At 50.7% G+C, this 21,742-nt stretch overlaps 1 protein-coding gene across 11 annotated transcripts in view; it reads right to left on the bottom strand.

The window, feature by feature from the left end:
- LOC102083672 (ankyrin repeat and fibronectin type-III domain-containing protein 1) overlaps nt 1-21,742 on the bottom strand; it is a 223,968-nt gene that overhangs the window by 162,224 nt on the left and 40,002 nt on the right. Inside the window, exon 1 of one of the 11 annotated variants that reach the window (XM_065031026.1) lies at nt 18,304-18,494. The exons of 9 other annotated variants lie outside the window; for them this stretch is intronic. Coding sequence is in view for 1 of the 2 variants with exons in the window: in XM_021291845.2 (XP_021147520.2) it covers nt 16,400-16,575 (176 nt within the window). In the remaining variant the exon portion in view is untranslated. Of the gene's footprint in view, nt 1-16,399; nt 18,031-18,303; nt 18,495-21,742 lie in introns of those variants that run through there. One more of the 11 variants, XM_021291845.2, reaches the window with a different exon arrangement.

The following is a 21,742-nucleotide window of genomic DNA, read 5'->3' as shown; positions in this document are numbered from 1 at the left end:
CAGGAGACACAAAACCAGAATTCGCATCCTGAGTTGTTTCTATTTCAGTAAAACGCATGTACCTCTCACTGTAACACATTTCACTGGCACAAGACTACAGGGATGTTACTTAACGCATTGCTGTGCCGCATAAATGAGTCCTGGGCTCTGCCAGAGTTCAAAACATTCCTTTTTCTCTTGCGTGTAAATCTCAGTGCTTTTAAACACACCTGCATATAGTTCCATCACCTGCTGAACAGCATTAGCATTTTAAGTGCTAGCATCCCTTTGTGCCTACAGTGCCACTTGCACAAATCACAGAGGGGTACGGGAAGCTTTCACACCCTTAGAAAAGACATTTTTAGATAATGTAGCTGCAGACAATGATTTATATCAGAAAGAGCAAAGCAACTAGAAACCTGTTTCCATCTGAAAACAACTTGAATGCCCAAAGTTGGACTCTCTGGATCTACCATCTCATATAGAACTCCAAAGGCCTTGGCAGCAACTGCCAGCCGGAACCTGATGTCTGCCCCTGGTGAAGTCACATCTGCATCCACGCACCCGTCCCGAGCAGGCTCTGCAGCCAGGCAGTATCAACAATGCCACATCCCATTAGTAAAGATCCCTGGTGGAGTGTAAAGCTCCATTAGAAATGCCATAATCAATGCTGCTACAGCCTATATTTAGCTGCTGTTCAGCATTTTGGTAGAAAAGAGAGCACATAATCAAGTCTTGACAAGGGAGGAAAAATCCTTCTGGCTGCGTGCAAGAGCTCAGGCTGGAGCCCAGTGACAGCTCCATCGCTCCCAGTCTGCGGGCAGATGCAGAAACATGAGAAGAGTCCCCAGGGCCAGGTCCCCAGCCACCAGCCCTGGGGACAAGCTAGTTGCTCCAGGCAGGGTGCAAGCCCAGCAGTCTGCTCCAGCATCCCCCACCCAAGGCACAGCCCGTGACACCCAGGGGACAAAGTGCTGCTTCCCCAGGCTCTTTTATTGAAAGCAAACAGACTAACAAATTAAAAAAGCCACTGTGACAAGGCAAAAAAAAAAAAGGCAGAGCACATCTCAAAATATCAAAATATGTGCTGTGTCCAGCACCTTCCCCATGGTGATGTCCTTACCCAATGGCTTCTCCAACACCCCAGGGAAAGAGAAGGGAAGGGCTGAGCAGAGATAAAGGGAAAAGCGGGACAGAAAAAAGCCTAATGCAAGTTAAACAAGATAAAGCCAGATCCTGCATCCCTCCTGCAAGCAACTGCACATCCCCCAGTCTGTCCTCCTGCTTATTTTAATATGGGAGAAGTTGCTCTCCAGAGGGCACTTTCCCAGACCAGTCTGAAAGCTTATTTTCATCTTATTTTGAAAGAAAGGGGACAGAACCTCCACCTTACTCAGAGGAAGGACGGAGGACTCACCACACAAGCTACAGCAGAAATCCAGCAACATAACAGAGATAGCAAGCAGGAAGGAAAAATAACCCTAAATTCACTTCTCACACAACTCAAAAAGGACCCAAATAAGTCTTACTGATTTACATAATTTCCCACGGAAGTAAGGGAGAAACCTCCCACTCACCTCCATGACATGCCTGAGGATGGTGACCCTCTGCAGATGCCTTGTTCCTGGCAAGGGAGAAGCCCTTAGACAAACCCAAGTGTACACTGTGCTAATCCAGCTCTCCCCAGTCTTCCCAGAGCCAGACTGCTTTGGAAAATGGGAAGGAGAGAAGGATGATAAGACAAGGAGCAAGGCTGCAGAGGGAGAGAGGCAGAGGAGCAGAGCAGCAGCTGCTCTAGACCTTGCTTCAGTGCTATGGCTTGGTGACAGACATACATCCCAACATGTGAGGCTATTTCCAAGCTCCAAGAGGGATAACATATATCCCAAAGAGCTCACAGCCCCAGAAGGCAAATAAGGATTTAAAAAGAAAGACACAGAAACCAAATGGCTGCTCCTCCTCCTGTGGGACAGCACAGCATTTCAGTTGTTGGTGGCTCCTCTATATGCTCAATTAGGTCACTAAATCTGCCAAGCAAAGGAAACTTATAAAGCTGAAGATTTGGGGAAGAATATCTAAATGAGGTACTGAGATTAGCCTGGGACTGGCAGAGGATGGCAGGGAGAGGGGCAGGAGAGCCTGGTTATTGCAAAGGGACACTGCTCCCAGATCTTCACAGCCACCAGCTGCTCCTGCCTGTAACACGCTGCTCAGCCTGCTCCTCCAAGGAGGTGTAACTTAGCAACCTGACCTTAAAAACTCAAAGGTTTCAGCTGGATTCAGGAAAACGAGAGATGCTACAAGCCAGGAGGAACAATTACCCACCACAACCCTCTTTTGGTACTGGGGCAAGGGTAGATGCACCTGTGCTCGGGAAGGAGGGCGAAGGCAGCATGCAGCTCCTCTGCATCCTGAACCAGCACAGCCTCTTACCAAAAGCAACAGCTGCAAAAATAAAATAAAATTAAACACAAAAAACCACTCCACATTTAGTCCCTGAAACAGTTTGCAGAGACACAGCTGGATGTGAGGTGACAGGCATGGGCTAAAACACGTATCCCAAAAAGCCCCCAGGTCAGAATCTCCAGGTCTGGGGCAGGGAGAGGCTTCCCAGCAGTGTCCTGCCCCAATTTCTGTCTGTGCTGGGGGCACAGCTGACTGCTGCAGGAAGGAGCCAGGAGCAGAGCGGGATCTCAGACACCCCAGCACCCCGGGGAGCCACGGTGCACACAGGGCACTCCTCTCAGGAGCACGGGTGAGGCAGAGGAGGCTGCAAGTGTCTTAGGAACTGTTTCTGGACAGAAGGACAAGGCAACAGCAGCCTCCAGAATGCAAATCCATATGGTTCAAGGTCTAAAGCAGCACCAAGGCCCCACAGAGAGCAGGGAGTAAATTTTAAGACGATCACACAGCAGTGGGGAAGCCTAGAGAAGGAGCCTCAAAAAACAGAGCCCAAGGATTTAGGAAGAGGGCATCCCTCACAGAGCAGCTGCATGTGTTCAAATCACCATCATTTGCTCTGAAAACCTTATCAACTGTTAACAAACCCATGAGTCACTGGTACTTTTCCAGTGGCCCTATGAATCGCAAAGCCAATGAAAATCACCAATAAATCTTCCTTTCACATAAAAAAAAAAAAAAATCTAAACAGAAAATCTTCTTTCCTCACTGCCCTGTATACACACCTGAGCTAACTGTCCAGCAGTCAACACAGAAGCCACAGACCCACACCAGTTGTCATGTCACATGTAGTGACAATCCATCACTTTCCTGAGGCAGGACCCCGCATCGTGCAAAGCCATGTTTCTAGCAGGAGAAAAGAGCAGCCAACTCTGCCAAGGAAGGTAACCAGTTTAAGAGAGAAGCCTGAGCATCACTGCACAGGACAGCTGAGCCCCACACACCTTCCTGTCCCCACCTGGGCAGCTCCTCTCCACCTGCTGCTGTGTCCTCCCCTGCTCCCAAGAACATTCCTGGAGCACAAGAAGTTCAGACAGTCCTAACTAATAAACAGTCCTAGGCCTGCCCTGTGGACCACACGACCATGCTTGGTTGCTTCTGGGAACAAAGAGGAGGAAGCAGTAACCCCTTCTGCTGCCTGCACAGAGCACAGCTGGTGTCCCCTGTGCAGGAGGAATTCAGCTGTACAATATCTCCCTCTTCCCAATTCAAGCCAAGCCTCCAAAAAACTGTCTTTGTGCTGTTAAAAGGTAACAGGAGCTGAAGAGCAGAGGATGAGAGCTGGAAACAGAGCATCTTTTATCTGGCTGTGAAACACTTTCAAAGGAAAACAAAAACCAAAACAGCATTCAGCTTGCAAGTTCAGAAAAAATAAAAAATAAAATACACAACACACACACAAACCATGTGAAGCTATGAAAATACCTTCCCAAGCTCAGCTGTGAGCTGGTAAATAACATGATTTCCACCAGCTGGTTTGCAAAAGCTTCCTGTCCTGCCATGTCTCTAACTTGAAGTGCATCTCTCCACCAGGGGCCATTGCCCAGGCACTGAACAAAACACCACCCAGCACCAGGGAAATAACTGCTTCTGTACCTGCAAAACTGCGTTTCAATTAGGACGAGAGACATAGGCTCCAGGGGCTGCTGGGAGGTGCAGGAGAGGAGGTTGCACACACCACGAGCCAGGAATCATCGTGAGGGCCTCAGCAAAACACTTGAGAAGAGCTGCTTGGAGAAGGACCGGTCCATGCCTGCTGCCCCCTGAAGTCCAGCTGTGCCCCAGGACCGAGGCCTGGAGACCGACTGTCACTCTGCCGGCACCACCACCACCATCCCACCCGTCCAAACAGGTCAACAGGCAAAGCCGCCCCAGCCAGCCAACCTACACACAGCTCCAGGGAAACACACTTCACATCAGCAGTTCTGCATCCAAGCATCATGGCTTTGCCTTATAGCAACACTTCCCTTTCAACATTTGCTTAAATGCAATTGTTAAAAAGGGAAAAGGAAATACTTGAGGGGCAGACACTGCCATTCATTTATCCAAAGTATTCAGGTTTCTTTGTTAAAATAACGGTTTATTTCTGTCTCCATTGCAGGCAGTGAACCAAATCCCCAGCCAGCGGTGAGCTCTCCCCAGTGCCCAGCTCACACACACACCACAGGGGTCCTTGCCATCAGTCACCCTGCCCTGACCAGACACCAGCACACAGACACACTCTGTCCCTGCAATGCCACCAAACCATCCCCTCCACATCCCACAGGGGAGACGAGCCCTGGGCACCCTCTTGCCCACCCGCACACCGTTAATGGGTGAAGCTGGCACTGAGCTCTCAGGAGGGCTCTGGCAGAGGTGCCCTGCACAGAGCTGCTGGACTTGCAACAAAACCAGAAGTCTAAAGACAGAGTCCCCTGGGCCAGGGAAAGAAGCAGAAACACACTGTGTGAACACTTATCCTGCTCACGGAGCTCTCTGTGAATAAATGGAGAAAGAGGGCAGACAAAGGTGAACACATGAATCCCAGCTCCACGGCAGAGCAGACGAGCATCCCCCCTCGCGACAGCTCAAGAGCGTGACCTGCATCCTCAGGGACCAGTGTCGCAAATGCCTCAGCGTCCTCATGCTCATAGCCAGGCTCTGCCTTCCAGGCACCTGCAAAGCCGAGAGGACGGCCACAGGCATCTGTGATGCTCCACAGGGAACACAGGAGGCTCGCAGATCACTCTCCAAGAGAAAGTGCACCTAGGCTGCACTCCCCACCTTATTAAGAAGGATATTATAGATTAATTAGGAAGCTCACCTACAGATCTTGCACACAGAAACAGCTCACAAGCAGGATGCAACCCTCAGAGACAAATCAATGACTCAGAAACATGGCCAGCCCCAGGGCAGGTGAGGGACAAAGTGTGTTTGGGACACAGCCACTCTGCAACAGGCACATTAAATCAGAGGACAAACCAGCCCAGAGAAAAGTAATGTAGTTCCTTGATTTAAATGACAAACCTTTCAGTTCCACACTATTATTAACCATATACTGACATGTGAAGGCATGAAAAAGGAGAGATGAGAAGGGGTGATGTGACCTGACTAAAGGCTGGGACAGAGCTAAAGCCTCCCACTTCCCAGGTTCTCAAGACACAGAACCACAGAGCTGCGCCCTGGCTCCCGCTTTTCTTTTGCGGCCATTACTCATCTCCTGTTTGCACTTGAAAAATTTCAGAGACAAAAGCTAATGAAGCATAAGTAACATGGAAGACAAGCATCCTGGCTCAAATTTTCAAAGGCTGGATAACTTGCAAGATAAAAACTGCCTCCTTTGCATTTGCAAACACATTTCGGGGAGGGCAGGATGCCCAGAACTGCAGCCACCTCCAGCACCCACCGCCTTCCTCTCACCAGCCCTGCACCAGCACAAAATCACCAATGCAGGACCAGAAACACAATGTTCATCTGCTGCTGCCCCCCCAGCACAACACAGCCCCAGCTCCATGGCCAGACTCCTGATCCTGCTCCCAGTCTCATGACACAGGGCTGGTCTCCCCTGTTGTTTCAAAATCCAAGTTACACGACAGAGGAGACAAAAAGCTGCTGAGATCATCTTGGAAAGGACACTGCTGCTCCTGACAAACACAGGGAGACACATCAGGCGTGAATTCTGCATGCTCCAGCACAGAAAGCATAAAAGACACTTGAGACGTCTGTTGGGGCTGCTTTGTTTTAAATGCTATAATTTCTGCAGTGCGACCAAGTTTTCCAGCACTTGAGGCCACCAATGGCAAGGCTGGCCAATCTCTGACTACCAGCCCCTAACAAAAATAATTATTTCATATGTTTTGTTAAAAAAAAATAATAATCATAGGCCTGGAGAGTATATTGTTTTAAACCCTCCTGGGCACCATACCTTCCATCCAGAGCCTTGGGCTGGTTTTTGTTTTCCTCTGAAGCACCAGAACGTCACTAACATGAGAGGCAGGTCAGCACCATAGTCAGATGGTCAACAAGCCCATTCAACAAGACAGATTTTTACACTTCCTACATTTCACAGTAACATCCCTTAAAAACACTGTTTTCAGTGAAGGAGCAATCAATGCTGTGCGGAGCTGGCAGCAGAGCTTTCGGCACAGGCAGGCCTCTCTCCGACGGCTGCTCATGGGGGCGCTTGCCTCTGCCCTCCCAGGCTGGGGAGTTAATGGGTTTTATCTGTCTGATGAAAAACGAGTGAGGAGCAAACGGCCCAAGAACAGCAGAAAGGAAGCAAACCCAGGTCTTCGCAGCAGGGTGTTGATCAGCTGCCAGGCTCAGAGGAGCAGCCCCAGCTGCGGGAGTGCAGAGGCCAGGCAGGAGCAGCCAGGTGTGTGTTTCCTCCAGGATAGACTCAGGTGTTGTCCCAGCCAGCCCCAGGGCCTCACTGCACAACATCACCAGCACCGACAGCAAGAAACTGCTCTGTGGGACTGGGCTGCGGGTCCATCCCACAGGATGCAAAGCGCAAAAGCATCTCATTTCTAAGCAAGAGCCCAGGCACAGCTTGAGCTGCCAGGCTGGCTGTGAGCAATTCCAGCTCAGCACCCACAGAGGATGGCAGATGAGTTCTGCCAGGTTGAGCACATACCTGTTGCTGCCTCTCAGGATGAAAAACAGCCCCTAAAATCTTCAGATTGAGTAAGCTCTGGATCTTTCCACCTCTCTCTGGAAAAGACAAGCATTGAAAGCCAGCACAGCTGCTTGCTTTGGAGCCTTGCAACACAAACCTATGGAAAACCCACTTCTCCAGTTCCTTTTCTCTCCGCAGCCCAGCGCTGGGGCTGCACTCTCCTTTCCTCCCCTGCACAGCCACTTATACCTAATCAAACACCACTACAAGGGGTTAATAACACCGTTAATAATAATTGCTTTTATGCTTCGGTCACATTTTCCCCACACGTTCCCCAATAATATTGTCCTATCGGCTGCTGGGCAGTTTGTGCAGGAGGAGGCTGCAGCCACCGCACCAGAGAGCACGGGAGGATAAACCACCAGCAGCCCAGCCAACACCACACAGGGAATTTCCTGAGCACCAAACCTTCGAGATAAAAACAGCCTCTGTTGCTCATGCTTATAAACGTGATATGCCTTTGGAAGGCCATCAAGGTGGTAGGAATAAATAACCTGTGAGTTTCTATTGCTCCAAGTGACAGCCCCTTGCAGCCTCAGGGGTGCATCTCTGGAGACTTCTATAACATGCATCAGGACATAGTCCTAAATTTTAGCTATTTGTTCTCTAAAGCAACAGAAAAATGAAGCTTTCCAGTTTTTCCACAAACAGGGATTTGCAGACAAAAAAAAAAAAAAAAAGACTCAACAGAGGTGGTGAGCTGAATTCTGCACACATAGCAGGCAGCAGCGGGCCTGGAGCATTAGGTGGGAATGAACACCAGCTCTGGTGGCTTCCGAACACCAAAGGCCCATGGAAGCACATGGGTGCTCTGGGTAGTGGTGCAGGCACCCAAGAAGTTGCCTTGGGCAGGGGTGAGGGCTGGGGCTCTGCTCCACTCTGCCCACACCAAAGCAGCTGCCATAGCCAGCTAACAAGGAGGAGCTGCTTATTCCCACCTGCATTCTTTCCCATCAAAAAATGCAAACTAAAAATATATTGCATAAATTTGTATAATTGCCAGCTATTCCTACAGGAGAAGGGCACAGAATTTTTAAACAAAAAACCCCAACTTTTTAATTATTAAAGAAACTATTCTGGTATTTAAAGTATTCTAATCAGAAGTCTCACTTTTTTCTTTCCTCGATGCAGAAAAAGTCTCCTTTGTCAACCCAACCCCTTTCCTCTCCAACTCTTCAGGATCCCCATCTCTGTGATTCTGTGATCTCAGCCCAGCTCCTGCAGGAGAACATCAGCTGGATGCTCTCTGAGGAACAGCCCTCTCCTCCTGGGCTGGCTGTTCCCCCAGCAAGGGGTTTGAAGGAGATAACCCACTCACTGAGCTTCCCCACAGGAGGGTGCCAGGCTGGGCACATCACTGCTCTGTCTCTGAATTCCCACCCCTGCATGGGGGCCAGGTCAAGGCTGCTCACTTTTAGGAAGTCCCTCAGCATCCAAATACAGCTGGCTGTTTGTGGGACAGGTCCTCCCCTGCTCAGCCTCCTGCACCAGGGTGCAGAGCACACCAGCAGGGTGATGGACAGAGGATACTCTGTGCTCAGACTCCTCCAAATCACAATGGCATCTCCTCCCTGCTCCCCCGGGTTCTGCCCCCCATCCTCATGGGCTCCACATGCACCATTCAGCTCAACATCTCCTTGAGGCACACAAAGTCCCTTCCCTTCACCTCCAAAGGCAGGCAATGCCAATGCCACTAGATAACTTGACAGCCCTTAGCAGGGCAGACAACATTCCCATAGCCCCCTTGAGCCTGGCAGGGCCCCCTCAAAACCCAGTCCCAGCTGGGGAGCAGCATTTGCTCCATGAGCAAAGCAAGAAATGTCCCTCATGCCCAGGGCTGCCCTGCACAGGCAGGAGCAGGCTGAGAAGGGCAAACCAGGACAACCCTCCATTCAGAAATCGCCCTCTTACCAGCCACCGCTTTTATTAGAAGCTGTTAAAATTCACATCCGCTGTCTGAAATCACTTCCTTCCCCTTCTCCGTGCGCAAGTCCCGGTGTGTATTGCTGGTGCTTCTGTTTCCTACCTGCACACCCACCCAGTTGTGACTCAGTGCCAAAACAGTGGGTGAATGAGGAATCAAACAGTCTTTCTAGCAACCGTGACTCACAGGCCAAGGCTTTCTGCTGAAGAAGTTTTCTGTAGTCATGCTACATATGTAATTCCCCTTAATACCAGCATAACTTCCCCTTACTCCTGCTACATCATCCAATGCCATTCCAAAATAAAGGATGACTATTTTTTTTCTGCCTAATCCAGGCAAAGATTAGCTTCAGCTTGCGCAGAAAACAGTCATCTCCAAACCTCATCTCCTGTCCCAAAGATTAGCTTTAAAAGGAGGCCAGAAGCTAGGCGTAAAGGAAGAACACACGTCCTTTAGCTCTGGATACAACATGGCCCCAAAACCCATCAAGACGACACTGGGAGCTCAGGTGTGCTTTTCCAGCCTGTCCAATCCAGAAAGCTGGAATTTCCCAGCCAGCTCCCAGGCCCACATGTGCCTGTGCTTTCATAAGAGAGAACTTAAACACACCTCTACCTGCAGGCTCTTGAGAAGCATCAACAGGCAGAGCAGACCAGAGAAACAAGGCACAATGGGCTCTGTCCACACAGCTCCCCCATTACCATGCCGGTGTCAGGCACCACGACCGTGCAAGAGAGGAGGGAGCCTGCAGCCCAGAGCGAGACCAAGGGTGCTGGAACTGAAAAGGCACCCAGGCATCCCCCCAGTGCACAGAAACCACCATGGAGAACCAGGACGTGTCAGGTTCTGGTGGAGGGGCCCTTTGGCAAGGATACGTTTGATGGGAAAAGAGATTTCTGCTCCCCAAGCCTTTCCTGCTAGATCACAGCCACAGTGATACAAACAACTGCAGAGCGCAAAGCTAAAAAGCCTCTTTAGGTTTAATATGCAAAGCCCAGGCAGCTCAATCAAGCAACAAAAGCTAAATGTCATTTCCTCCCGTGGCACCACCGCTCTGCTCGCACCACAGAACCGTTTACGTCTGACAGCTTGTCATCTTTGTGAGACACCAGGGATGTGGCACTCGCACAGCCTGGGGGAAAGCTGAGGAGAGGGGAGGAGGTGTACTTCACCTCACCACACACCACCAGCACGGGGGGTGAAGGAGGCAGCTGCAAAACGCAAGAGATGAAAGGCAGTGGTCACCCCAAGAGCCACAACCACACAGCGCTGCGATGCCAGGTGAGGTGGGAAAGAACAGCGGCAGCACTCCTGATTTCAAACAAGCTTCACTCAACCACACATAAGCTGCGCTTGAGGACAACAATCCATCCATCCAACCACGCACCCCAAAGGACCCTGTGACCCCCATTCAACTCCCCAGCCCAAGCATCTCCCCGCCTGAAAAGAGCTGAAGTTTTCAGCTGCAGCTCAAAGCTTTCTCCTGTTCTTGCAGAGCCATGCAAATGATACTGGCTAAGCAGGAAAGATGCAGACCTTTGTTTTCTCTTTTAAAATGCAGGCATCTTTCCATATCGGCACGTCATTTGGAAGCAGAAAGGTTTTGTTCAAAACACGTCAAAAAACAAAGGGGGGAAAGTCAGTCAAACTATCAGCCATGTATGAGACCCCCAGTGCCCTTTGGGGGCAGGATACAGTACTTGGGGAAAATGGTCTACATGCATGTATTTACAAGACTAAATATGCTGCAGGTGGGTGCACAAGACAGACCTGAGCATCCATAGGAGCTGGCAGACGGACAGAGGCTCCTCTGGAGCTCCAGGCACTGCCCCACTGTTCTGCACACCCCAATTGGCTGCTTGCTCCCTCCTAACATCTCTGACTCTTACATGTATTTAAAACAGCCAGAATTGACCAAAAACTCATGGATTTGGACTTGGAAGGAGTGGGCTCAGTCCCCAGAACCGTGTCTCATGCAACTTTGGGCAATGAGTCCCCCCACTCTAAAAGAAGATCGAGTTTGTGACAACCCAAGGAACCTGAATACACATTAGTTCACAGGACCTGAAGAGATGCACCTCAGAGTCCCAAGGAAACTGACTGATAAAGTTGCCAAGCCACTCTCCATGATATTTGAGAAGTCATGACAGTCAGATGAAGTCCCTGGGGACTGGAAAAAGGGATGGAGTGACTACATCAGTGGGTAAGGGAAGACCTACAGATGTTGTCTGTGTGAACTTCTGTAAGGCCTTTGACATAGTCCCCCACAAGGTCCTTCTCTCTAAATTGGAGAGATACAGATTTGATGGGTGGACTGTATGGTGGATGACAAATGGGGACTCTTGCAGGGTTGCACTGTTAGCCAGAGATGGACGACTTGCTGCCATTTTTCGCATGCTGTGTGCAGCTAACTCAAGATTTGCTCCTTCAGTGCAGTTTTCCAGCCCCAAAACTTGCCAGTTCCTCCTCCTCTTTGCCATAGCCACGTGCTTGAACATAAACGCACTGCCAGAGCTGAAGAGATATTTTTAAACACCCCAAATCAACTAAGCACAATTCTGCCAGGAAAATATTGCCTACTACCCCTCCCCACTCACCTACCTCAAAGTCCATCAAACCACAAAGCAATGAACATGGATCAGAATATCAGTGTGAAAATACTCCCAAAAGAGGGGAGGTAACAGCTCCCAGAGCAGCTCCTCAGTCCAGCCTCCCACAAGGCCCCACAGAACAGCAGGGACACCCAGACCCACCTCTGCTCCCCCTGCAAGCGCAAAGCTTGGAGCATCACCCACAGCACCATCCCTTCAGCTGGAGATCATCTAATGACATGGGCAAAATGGGTTGGGCAAGTTGGAATTTTTATGTAATTTAATTCTTAGATAATTTAATCCATTGCTAATTAACACTATCTTCCAATCACCAACTCAGGTATTGAGAGAAAAGGCACTGAAACCATAAAGCAAACACCCTGCCCACTCCCTGGCTTAGCACAAGCCAAGCACCTCTCATGCCCATTTTCCAAGCTCAACTTCCCTGGGTTTCACCACAGGTCACATCACCAGGAAAGAGCTCCTCTCCTAGTGTCCAGCAAGGACAGAGGCTCTTCAACCCTTAAGTTCTCACAGGTCTTCAGCTCTGTTGCCTCCAGGGCCAGAGTTCTCCCCCAGAGAGGGACACAAGATATAAAACCAGGCACTAATTTCTCCTTCTTCTTTCCCCATCCTGAAAATCTTCTCCATAACCAGGTCAGCACTCCAGGTACACATCAGCCCCACTCCGTGGGGAACGTACAGGGCTCTGGGGACCACAGAGGAGGGGAGAAGTGACAGCTGTCAAAGAGGGAATGTGTCATCAGTCTCCCAAAGCCAGGTGAGCAGATCTATCTAAGAACAGTACTGGGACAGAGAGAAAGCCACTAAATCAAACAGCCTCAGAGTTTGTGCCTGGAGAACAAGACACCTCCCAAAAGCCACCCTAGACAGCATTCATTTGGGATTTTTAATGATATGCCATTTGTTACTGCTGCGAGTCACAGCTTCCACAAAAGGACTGGCATTCCTGGGGGGCTTCTGCTTGCTGGCACTGCATTCAGGCAGAGATCAACTTCCAGAGTCTCCTTGAGAAATTCTCCAAAAGTGGTTAACTCCACCAGGTGACACCAGATCCCCATCTTCCCAGGACTTCAGTCCAGGACTCTGCCAGGCTGGATCGCTGATAAGCAGCCTTGGCTGTCACCAGCCGCCTGGAAAGGCACCAGCCTGCTTCGTAAACTTCAGCTCACCCAGGAGCCTGCCCCAGCACATGCAGCAGAGCAAGGCCTTTTTCTCAGCCTGGTTACAAGATAATAGCCTTCTCAGTTTTCTGATGCACTTTCAAAAGCTGCAGGAACCCAAAATTAGTTGTCCAGCCCTTTCAGTTTAAAAATAGCTGACTAAATAGATAAGCTATTTTATATAACCTGTCTTTTCCTTTCATTACTCCTCCATGCCAGCAGCAGACCCCCTCTGTCTGTCCTGCCAAACATGCAGAGAGCTGGCACAAGTACTTCAAGGCTGGCACCACAAGACAACACAAAGAACAAAACCCCCAAACCTCAGTAGCACCCTCAGCCCCTCCTGCCTTTTGCCCACAGACACCTGCATCCAGCACTACAGCCTCTGAGCTGCAGAGAAACCAACCCCTGCGATGGTCTCGTCCTCCATCCTGCACAAGGCAGTACAGCTCCAAAGCCAGTCATGTTGAGCATTTGCTTCATCCATCAATGCTTCTAGTAGATTGAAAAAAGTTACTGCAAATAAATAGCACACACACTTTCCTGAGATAAGCTCTGGCTGGTATGTTTACATTCAATCACAAGCTGCATGCTGGGGACACTCTGATCTCCAGCTTGTCACACCTGTAGCCTCTCAGCCCCCAGCGACCTGACTGTCCAAGTGATGCAATAACTTGGAGCAACCATGCCAGAGCAGAGCATCCATCCTCCTGCTGAGCACAGCTGGTGAGCCTCGGGTTGGAAAAGCCTCCAGCTGACATAACAGCAAAGGTGTAAATCACAGCAGAGCAGGAGGGCATGGGCCACATCGGAGGTTGAAGAGCTTCCACAAGCAACATGTTTGCCTGAAAACACCTAAACATGGGGAGAGACAACGCTATTATCGTGATCCTCTTTTATGCACAAGTTTGAACCCACAAATTCCCAAATCAGGCAGACTTACTCAACCCACCTCGTAAGCACTGCTTTATCTGGAGGCATAGCTTAAAAATGCAGGCATATTACTTAAGACCATAACTATACGCCTGCTAATATCTATTAGGTCCTATGAGAATGCAAGGAACCTAGTACTATATTTAGAATTTAATAATTCCAGTTAGTGCATCCTCTTTACTGGGGACCCGCCGCCTACATCTGTTTGCGGTAATCCCATGGGAACACACGGTTTTGGTGAGAGCAGTGGGAGCCCAGCTGCCCTGAGCCACATGAAGGCAAGGACAGGGCTCCTGGGGGCTGTTAGACATGACACTGCCAAACCTGGGATGCAGGATCTCCAATACCTCCATACACATGGAAATATGGGGTGTGAGCATTTATATTCCTTGTTTAATTTGCACACATTAGCATGAAGAAATTAAATAAAACCAGAAAGTTGTTCATCAGAGCTAGAAAAAGAACCACCTAGAGAAAGGACAGGGCCAGACATGAGAGTAGATGCCTTTAATTTGCATTCAGCTCTTCTGGATAACAGCAGCCAGTTCAGTTTCAGTCAAGGGTCTCACCTGGGGCTTCTCAATGTACAGACATCAGGGAAGGGGCAAAGACAGCAAAATCTCAAGTAGCTTAGGTGAAAAGTGACACTGATTTCAAAAGCATCCCATACTTCAATCAACACTTATTTTTACTTCCATAATCAACCATGTGCAATCAAGGGAACAGGCTCAATATCTGCAGGTGCACTTGAGCCCTGTCCCTGGGGAGTTAGAGGCACTGGGATGTGTCAGCCTGGAGGAGCTGCCTGGCTCTGGGGACAAAACCTGGGAAGGAGAGGGCAGAGCTTGGCCACACTGGTGCCACCCAGACACACGTGGAAAACTCTGCTTGGGAGAACCACATCCTCTGGCCCCACACAGAGCAGAGCTTCAACAGCTGAGACCAAGGCATGGCGAGTCACACTCCAGCACAAGGGAAGCACTCAATCATGCCCACACTCGGCACCTCCCAAAGAAATCTGGTACATGAGCTACAGGTCAGCAACATCATTTTTGTGGCTAATGCCCCAGAGCTAGGAAGGTACCATGACATCTCCCTTTACATAGGAAATCACCCAACTACCCCAAAACCACAAGATCTAAGACTGTAGCACCCAGTGCATGGAGGATGGATATGGTGCACCCAGGAGCCCCTCCTCACCTTCCTCATGCCACAGAGAGGACAAGACATGGCACACACTCTCCATGTGGTGCTCAGCACAGCTGAGGTGCTTCAGGCAGCACCTGAAGCACCAACCTTCCTTGCACCCAGTTCTGCATGAGCACAGCAAAAACCCACAGGCAGAAAACAGGGTTTTTGTCCACAGTACCAAGTAAGAGCTGAACAAACCTCCTGGCTCAGTAATGAACACTTATGCATTCCTGGAGAAACTGTGCCATGCTTTGAGTGAGCAGGGAAGAGGCGACCATCTCCTGTAAGCACTGAGTGAAGAGGGGAGGCAGCAAGAGCATGACACATCTCAGCAGCAACACAGAGTGGCCCAAGCGACAGACCTCCAACTTCTTTTTGATCTGCACAGATACTTTAATAACCTTTACAGAGCATGAGATGCTCAATAACCAGGGAAGAAGGTGAGTGGATATGTTGGTGCTATTCTTTCCCCCCACATGTCCCCACATAGACTCACACTCCTCCAGAAGCAGGGGGGCACTGCATGCTGGTCAGTGGGAGGATTTGGGGATACACACTGCTCAGGCTGGTAAGCCTCTGCCCACCATGAGCTGTCATTAAGTGGAGAAGCCCAGAGCAGCATCAAGTGCCAACTATGTCCCACAAACTGCTCGTAGTATCCAAGGAGAGATACACTGCCCAGGCACAGAGCAATTTTCTTAATTGCAATAACTGTTTACATTGCAAAACAAGGACATGTTCACCCTACAGCTGGTGCTGGCCTTGCTGCCTCCCAGCATGACCCTGAGCACCCCAATGGCAGCACACTCCCAGGGGACTTCCAGTCAGCCCAAGGCCACCCCTCCCAGTTGCCAACCTGTTCCCCTTACCAATTTGCACCCCAAACAAGCTGATGGTGTGTGTCTGCCCAGAGGAGCCCCCTTCCTATTGCACCCTGTCCCCAACTGCAACTGAGAGAGCCCCCAACCCCTCCTCGCTGCTGCTTGCCAGGAGGCTCCATCAGCACCATGTACACACACGCTTTCAGCTCCACCTGCGAAGCCACTTCTTGGTGCCTGTGCAGGCAGGGAACTTGCACCTGAGAGGCAGAGGGAAGGAAGGGCGGTTGCAGTGCAATAACCTTGCTACCATAATGAGGAGACAGTGCAGCAGCATAACGCAGAAAGCAGAAGACAGAGACAAGAAGGTACACATGCACGTGGTTACCCCGTAGACACCCAAGATGTACCACCAACACCTGGGACGTGCCCCGGGCAGGGATACAGACACTGGGGCACAGAGCCTGCCAGAGACATCCTGTGGCAATGAGCCACTCAGAAGCCCCACACAGGACCAAGGTGATGCTTCCAGAGTTCTTGGCTTGCTTCCAGCCCCCAGAGAGGGAAAGGGAAAGCAAAACATCAAGGACCACATCTCCCACCCCACAGCTCCCAAGCACACACAGAGGTGCCAGGACAGAAGGGCCACTGCCACCCCGTACCTGCACTCGGTGACACTACAGCAATAACTCCCACTCCGCCGACTCCGCCGCCCAGAGCGCAGCTCCGTTCTCGACTTTCTCAGGCTGAAGTACTCTGTCAGCTTCCCAAACGAAGCCATGGCGTCCAAGCGTGCTCCCACCTGTGTCCCTGGGCGCTGGTCCCACTGCACGCTCATGCATGCTATGGCGTGGCTGCACTCGCTACCCCGCACACTCCGTCAGCCCACAGGACCAGGAAGGGAGCGCTGCGAGTCAGAGAGAGAGAGACGGCACTAGGCAGGAGGAGATCAGCCAAGAATTACTTGTTGGACAGTCCACAGAGTGCTCCATGGCAAACCCTCAAATTCTGAGGGCTGGAAGCCAACCGCAGGCACCGGGTTGCACGAAAGGAGCTGGCGTCTGCACACTTATGTATTGTGATGCTGCAGAGCTGAATTAAAGAGTAGGGGGTGAAAAATAATAGCGCCTGCTAGAAAGGATCTCTCAGTAGCAATGGCACAGGTCTGCAAGCCCCCATGACGAGCAGCCACTCAGCAGGCCTCTGGAAGGGTGGCCCAGAGCAGTTGCAGTGGCCACCAGCCAGGCGAGGAGACGCCGTCCAGATCAGAAAACGATGAAAGACTCCCCCCCCAAAAAAAAAAAAATCAACTGTTCAGATGAATTTCCAAAGGGTCTGTTCTTAGAGCATACAGAGATCAGCACAGTAGGTAGAGATGATCCCCACTTGTTCTTCTTGCAGCTATTCAGAGTTCACCAGTTTTCCTCTCTCTGTTTTCCAAAGCAGAAGGCACCCCTTAGCCTCCAGCAGCACCCGCCTAACACAATTTTCCAGCCTGTCACCAAACACCTGAGCACAAGGAAAGGGACAGACATTTAAAGCGAGTCTGATCCAGACAGAGGTCACCTGCGGGCTCTGCTTCTCCAAGCTCCAGCACAAAGCCTCTCTACAGCAGACAGCAGATAAAGGGATGCTGCTAACCTGAAGGGAAATCCTACTGCCAAGCCTCCCCTGTCAGGAGCACTCATCTCTGCATCCTCAGTGCCTGACGCCAGCTGGGCGGAGGAAAAACAAGGGCTTCCAAAAAATATATAAAAAATATAAAAAAGCTACAGCCCCACAGAGCAAAGGCAGATTAACTCAGTGAAGCGCATCCAGGGGAAGGGGTGTCTGACCAAAACTCCCAACCATGGCAAGAGACCCTCGAAAAAACAGCAAAGAAAACCAGCGTTAACTCAACTGGAAGACCAGCAAGCTACCTTCACATCTTCTTGATCTCTCTGTTGCGGATGCCATGTTAAAAAAAAATAAACAAAACCCAATTCATTGCTATTTCCCTGCTTAGAGCCATCCGCTGCAAGCAGCCTGCTCCACCGAGGGGTGACCATCCGCTGCTGAAATCCTGCTGTGCGCCTTGCTGAGCCCCATTTCCATCCTCCCTTATTTTCCTCCAGGCTCTGGTTCAGCTTCCCGCTCCAAATTAAACGCCTGAAGCAGCCGGATACGCCCCACGGAGCATGAGCCCCACAGTCACTGGGCAGCTGCCCACCCCGCGCGGCCGCCTGTGACTCTCGGAGCCACCGTCACCATCCCTGCCCGCGGTTCTTTGCGGGGGAAAGAGGGGAGGCTTTTAAATTGTTTGAACCATCTCCGCTTGCTGCCTCCCCACCCCAAGCACTGACATTCATCCTGGCAAAACAGCACAAACCTGCGCACACAGCAGGGGGCTGGCGATGCATGGGGGGGACCCTGCCAGCCCCTCTGCCAGGCGGGTACGTGGTTCCTCAGCACCTTCTCCCTCCCACTCACACATCGGGAGGGAGAGCTCGGGCTCACTTCCCTCTCACAGCTGGGAAAATAAAGCTGTCTACCCGCTGCTCCACAGCCACCCCCCTTCATCTCCCACCTTCTCCCTCCGATGGGCTCCACCGCTGCCGGCAGGGGGGTTCATCCAGGGCGCTTCCTAAAACCGATTCGCTTGCGGAGAGGGCTGAGGCAGAGCATCCGCTCGCTGGCTCTTTCAGGCACCGCGTAAGCTGGTAATACTGTCACCCCTCTTATCTCTCATCAGCTCCCCGTTACCAGCCGCAGTGAAATGCAACATGTCAAAGGAGGTCAGAGGAGCCGGAGGAGCACGGGGGGGGCTGCCAGAAGGCAGCGGAAAAGCAGCCGAGGGGGAGACCAGACAAGCAGGAGACAGAAGGGGACAACTCTTGTTTCCCTGCCATAGAGGAAAGCTGTAATGCTGGCTTTTATAGAAGCAGCTGGGTGAAGGCACACACATGCCTTTGGAAGAGGATAGCAGCGGTTACCTGGCAGAGATGTTATCTGCTCTGAGATATACCAAGGCAACAGGAGAGGGGCTGGGCAGCAGGAGCAGTGGAGAGGATGAGGGAGGTTAATTTGAATCCCTCTTCTCCTTTTCTGCCACAGCACCAGGCAGGAGGGCAGAAGAGCAGCAGCACTGCCCCAGGGTGCCTCCTTTGCCATTTGCAAAGCAGCATTGTTTGGGGACAAAAGGGCAATTTGGAAGACTGTAGAAAAAGCAGCAGGAGGATCAGCCGCACTTATGGGGCAGTCTTCCCCAGCACCCCAGCTGCATGGGGGACACCCCTACGGCCAGGGACACCCATACTTCTGCAGTCCCATCCCAGGCAGGCAGAAGTCACAGCTCCTCCCAGTGTACTCTGTGAGCCCAACAGTGCCGCACCTGGAAAACAAGCAGGAGGAACCTCTGCCTGCATTAAACCTCATATGTGGGTAGCTGGGGGGGGTGGGATTCAAGGTACCAATGTCTAAAAGCTCAGACAACTCTATAAGCACCTCCATCTGTGATCAAAAAGTGATACTCCAGAGGGGACTGCTGCCCCACAGCCCCCCAGTTCATTCCAGTCCCCTGGAGCAGGCTCACTGGGGACCCTGCTGGCTGGAAGCACAATGAGCACTGGGGCAGAAGCAGAACAAGCTCCCACATCTCTCCACTGTGTTTTAATCTCTGGTTTTCCTCTGGTGACTTGGTGCAAGGGAAAAGCTGCCTCCTTTCCTCGAAGGCACGGGAACAGCCCTCAGGCCTTTCCCCGCTCAAGGAATGACATGGTCAGCCCTTCGAGATGGGCCTGTCACACAAGTCTCTCTCCCAGAGGAGCTCCGTGCTTTTTATTAAGCAATAGAAGCAATATGCTGAGATATTGCTGAAATATCTCTAATTTCACATTAACAATCTGCTGTGCTACAGTTTGCAGCCATGTACTCAGTGATGCGAAAGTCAGCTTCCCACTTTAAGTGAAAGTAGAATGAAGCACTTTATAAGTGAAACAGTAGTTTAATTTGCAGGAGACAAAACGATTTTTAAGAGGAGCTATGGAGGAGGCTGTTGAAGCAGAAATCAAAACCCATACAGCGCTGGGACTTTGTGTTGAAGTATTGCAGAGTATTGCCAGACAACACCACCCCTGTGCAACCATCACCAAGGTGCTTGTACAAGCATCTCACACCTTTGTCTGCAGATATTTTAGAGGAAAAAAGAACAAGCCATAAACAAAACAGTGTAATTGCCTGGGTCCATCTCACACATTCCTGTATATACACTTGTTTGTTCCACAGAGACCAGCTTTTCCCATTTCAAAACTTTCCAAACACGGTGAAACCATTGCAGTCATAGGAACCAGCATCAGTTCCAGCTTGCAAACAGCCACAATACCTTTTCATAATAGCTACCTCATAGCAACCACAAACACAAGTCCTAGGGCTGCCCAAGAGCAGTGGACTGGAAACCATCTCTGTCAGGTCCCTGCCCAGCCAGCACAGCAAGACAAGCTGGGCAGCACTGGAAAGTGGCCCTTGCACCATCCCCCTCGCAGCCCCGGTCACTGTGCTCCTGAGCCCTGGGTGAGCAAACTGCATCTGGATGTGCCTCTGTGGCTTCCCCAAGCAGCTTTGATTCAGATTACATTTCTCAGGCATGGCTGGGCAGAAGCAGGGAAGTAGGAAAGGGGCATTTTTCAGAGCTGACAGCTTCTCCATCCCTTCCTACAGTGCCAGGACACCAGCCCAGTTTCGCCAGGGCTGCAGTTTCACTCCTCCACCCCAGGACTGCTCAACACGATTGAGCACACCAGCTCTCCCAGCCCCTGGCTCCTCTGGGGAGCCGCAGCCCTCAGAGCTGCTCACCAGCTGAGCAGAGCCCATCGCTGCTCCTGCTTCAGCATTGCTGTCAGCAGCTCATCCTTCCCCCAGGACAGCAAAGGGGATGCTCACAGGTATCCCACCGCCCGCTGCCTGGGGGAAGTAGGTAAGACAGAGTTAGCCATACCAGGAGTAGCCACCCCACTTCTACAAGCAAAACCTTGGCTGTTTTAAGGCTCCCTTTCCTAGTCTGGCTGATAGCTGGAGAGCAGCAACTGCTGCCTCTTTTGAGGTCCTCCAGCAATGGATAGAGGCCAGCAGAATGCACAAGTAGAGTCCCAGAGAGCAGGTTAGAAACTAAAGCAGCCACAACAGCAGAACAGTCGAGAAAAGCAGCAAGCCTGGCCAAAAGAAGAGCCCAAGCCTGAGCAGCTGATCAGGGCCAGAGCCATTTCTCCTTGGGTATCCTGAAATGCCCCATGGCCAAAGGGCAAGCGTTCCCAGGGCCATTGCCTAGGGGGAAAAAAGACTGTGTGGGTCCTGGTACCTCATCTCCCATCTGTTGTGGTCAGAGTTCCTCTCCCCCAGAGGAAAACAACACCTGCTGAGATCCCAAAAATGAGTGAGAGGAAGTTTCCTAATCCCCAGGGAACTGCCTTTGGGCCAGGTTGGAGAAGATTTCTCATGAGCCTTCTTTTAGTGCCCACTGGGGAGGAACCAGCTTCTCCATGTTACCTGGGAAGACAGCTGAGAGCATTATGAGGACTTCAAAGTTTTCTGGGGGCAGGAACTTTCTGAACTGATGAAAAATTGGCCACTGATGTCAGACACTAGCTCCCTACCAAGTCTCACATGAAAGAATTAAGCCAATAATGAAGAATTTTGATAATCACCATTTTTTTTTTGAGGACAAGGTAAGTTCTGAGCACTAGCTCTCAGGGTTTAGGAAATAAAATTCTTCCAACATGTTTTTAAATACACCCACAGTGATTGAGCCCCCATTTCTCACCACCAGTTAACCCAGTGTACTAGAGTGCCATCAAGTGTTACAGGATAGTTTTAAAAATAAAATTGGAATACATTATTTCACAGGATAAACAAACCCAATTATCACCATGTGCACATGAAGAAACATGTTAAATCCAAATATTAGAGTGATTTAAGAAATATATGCACAAGAAACTACTAGCAACTTTCAAATGTCCCAAAAGATAAAGCAC

Source organism: Columba livia, chromosome 15, assembly GCF_036013475.1.
Source record: "Columba livia isolate bColLiv1 breed racing homer chromosome 15, bColLiv1.pat.W.v2, whole genome shotgun sequence".
NCBI lineage: Eukaryota > Metazoa > Chordata > Aves > Columbiformes > Columbidae > Columba > Columba livia.
Note: the sequence above shows the minus strand (reverse complement) of the source record. Positions and strands in the feature narration are given on the sequence as shown.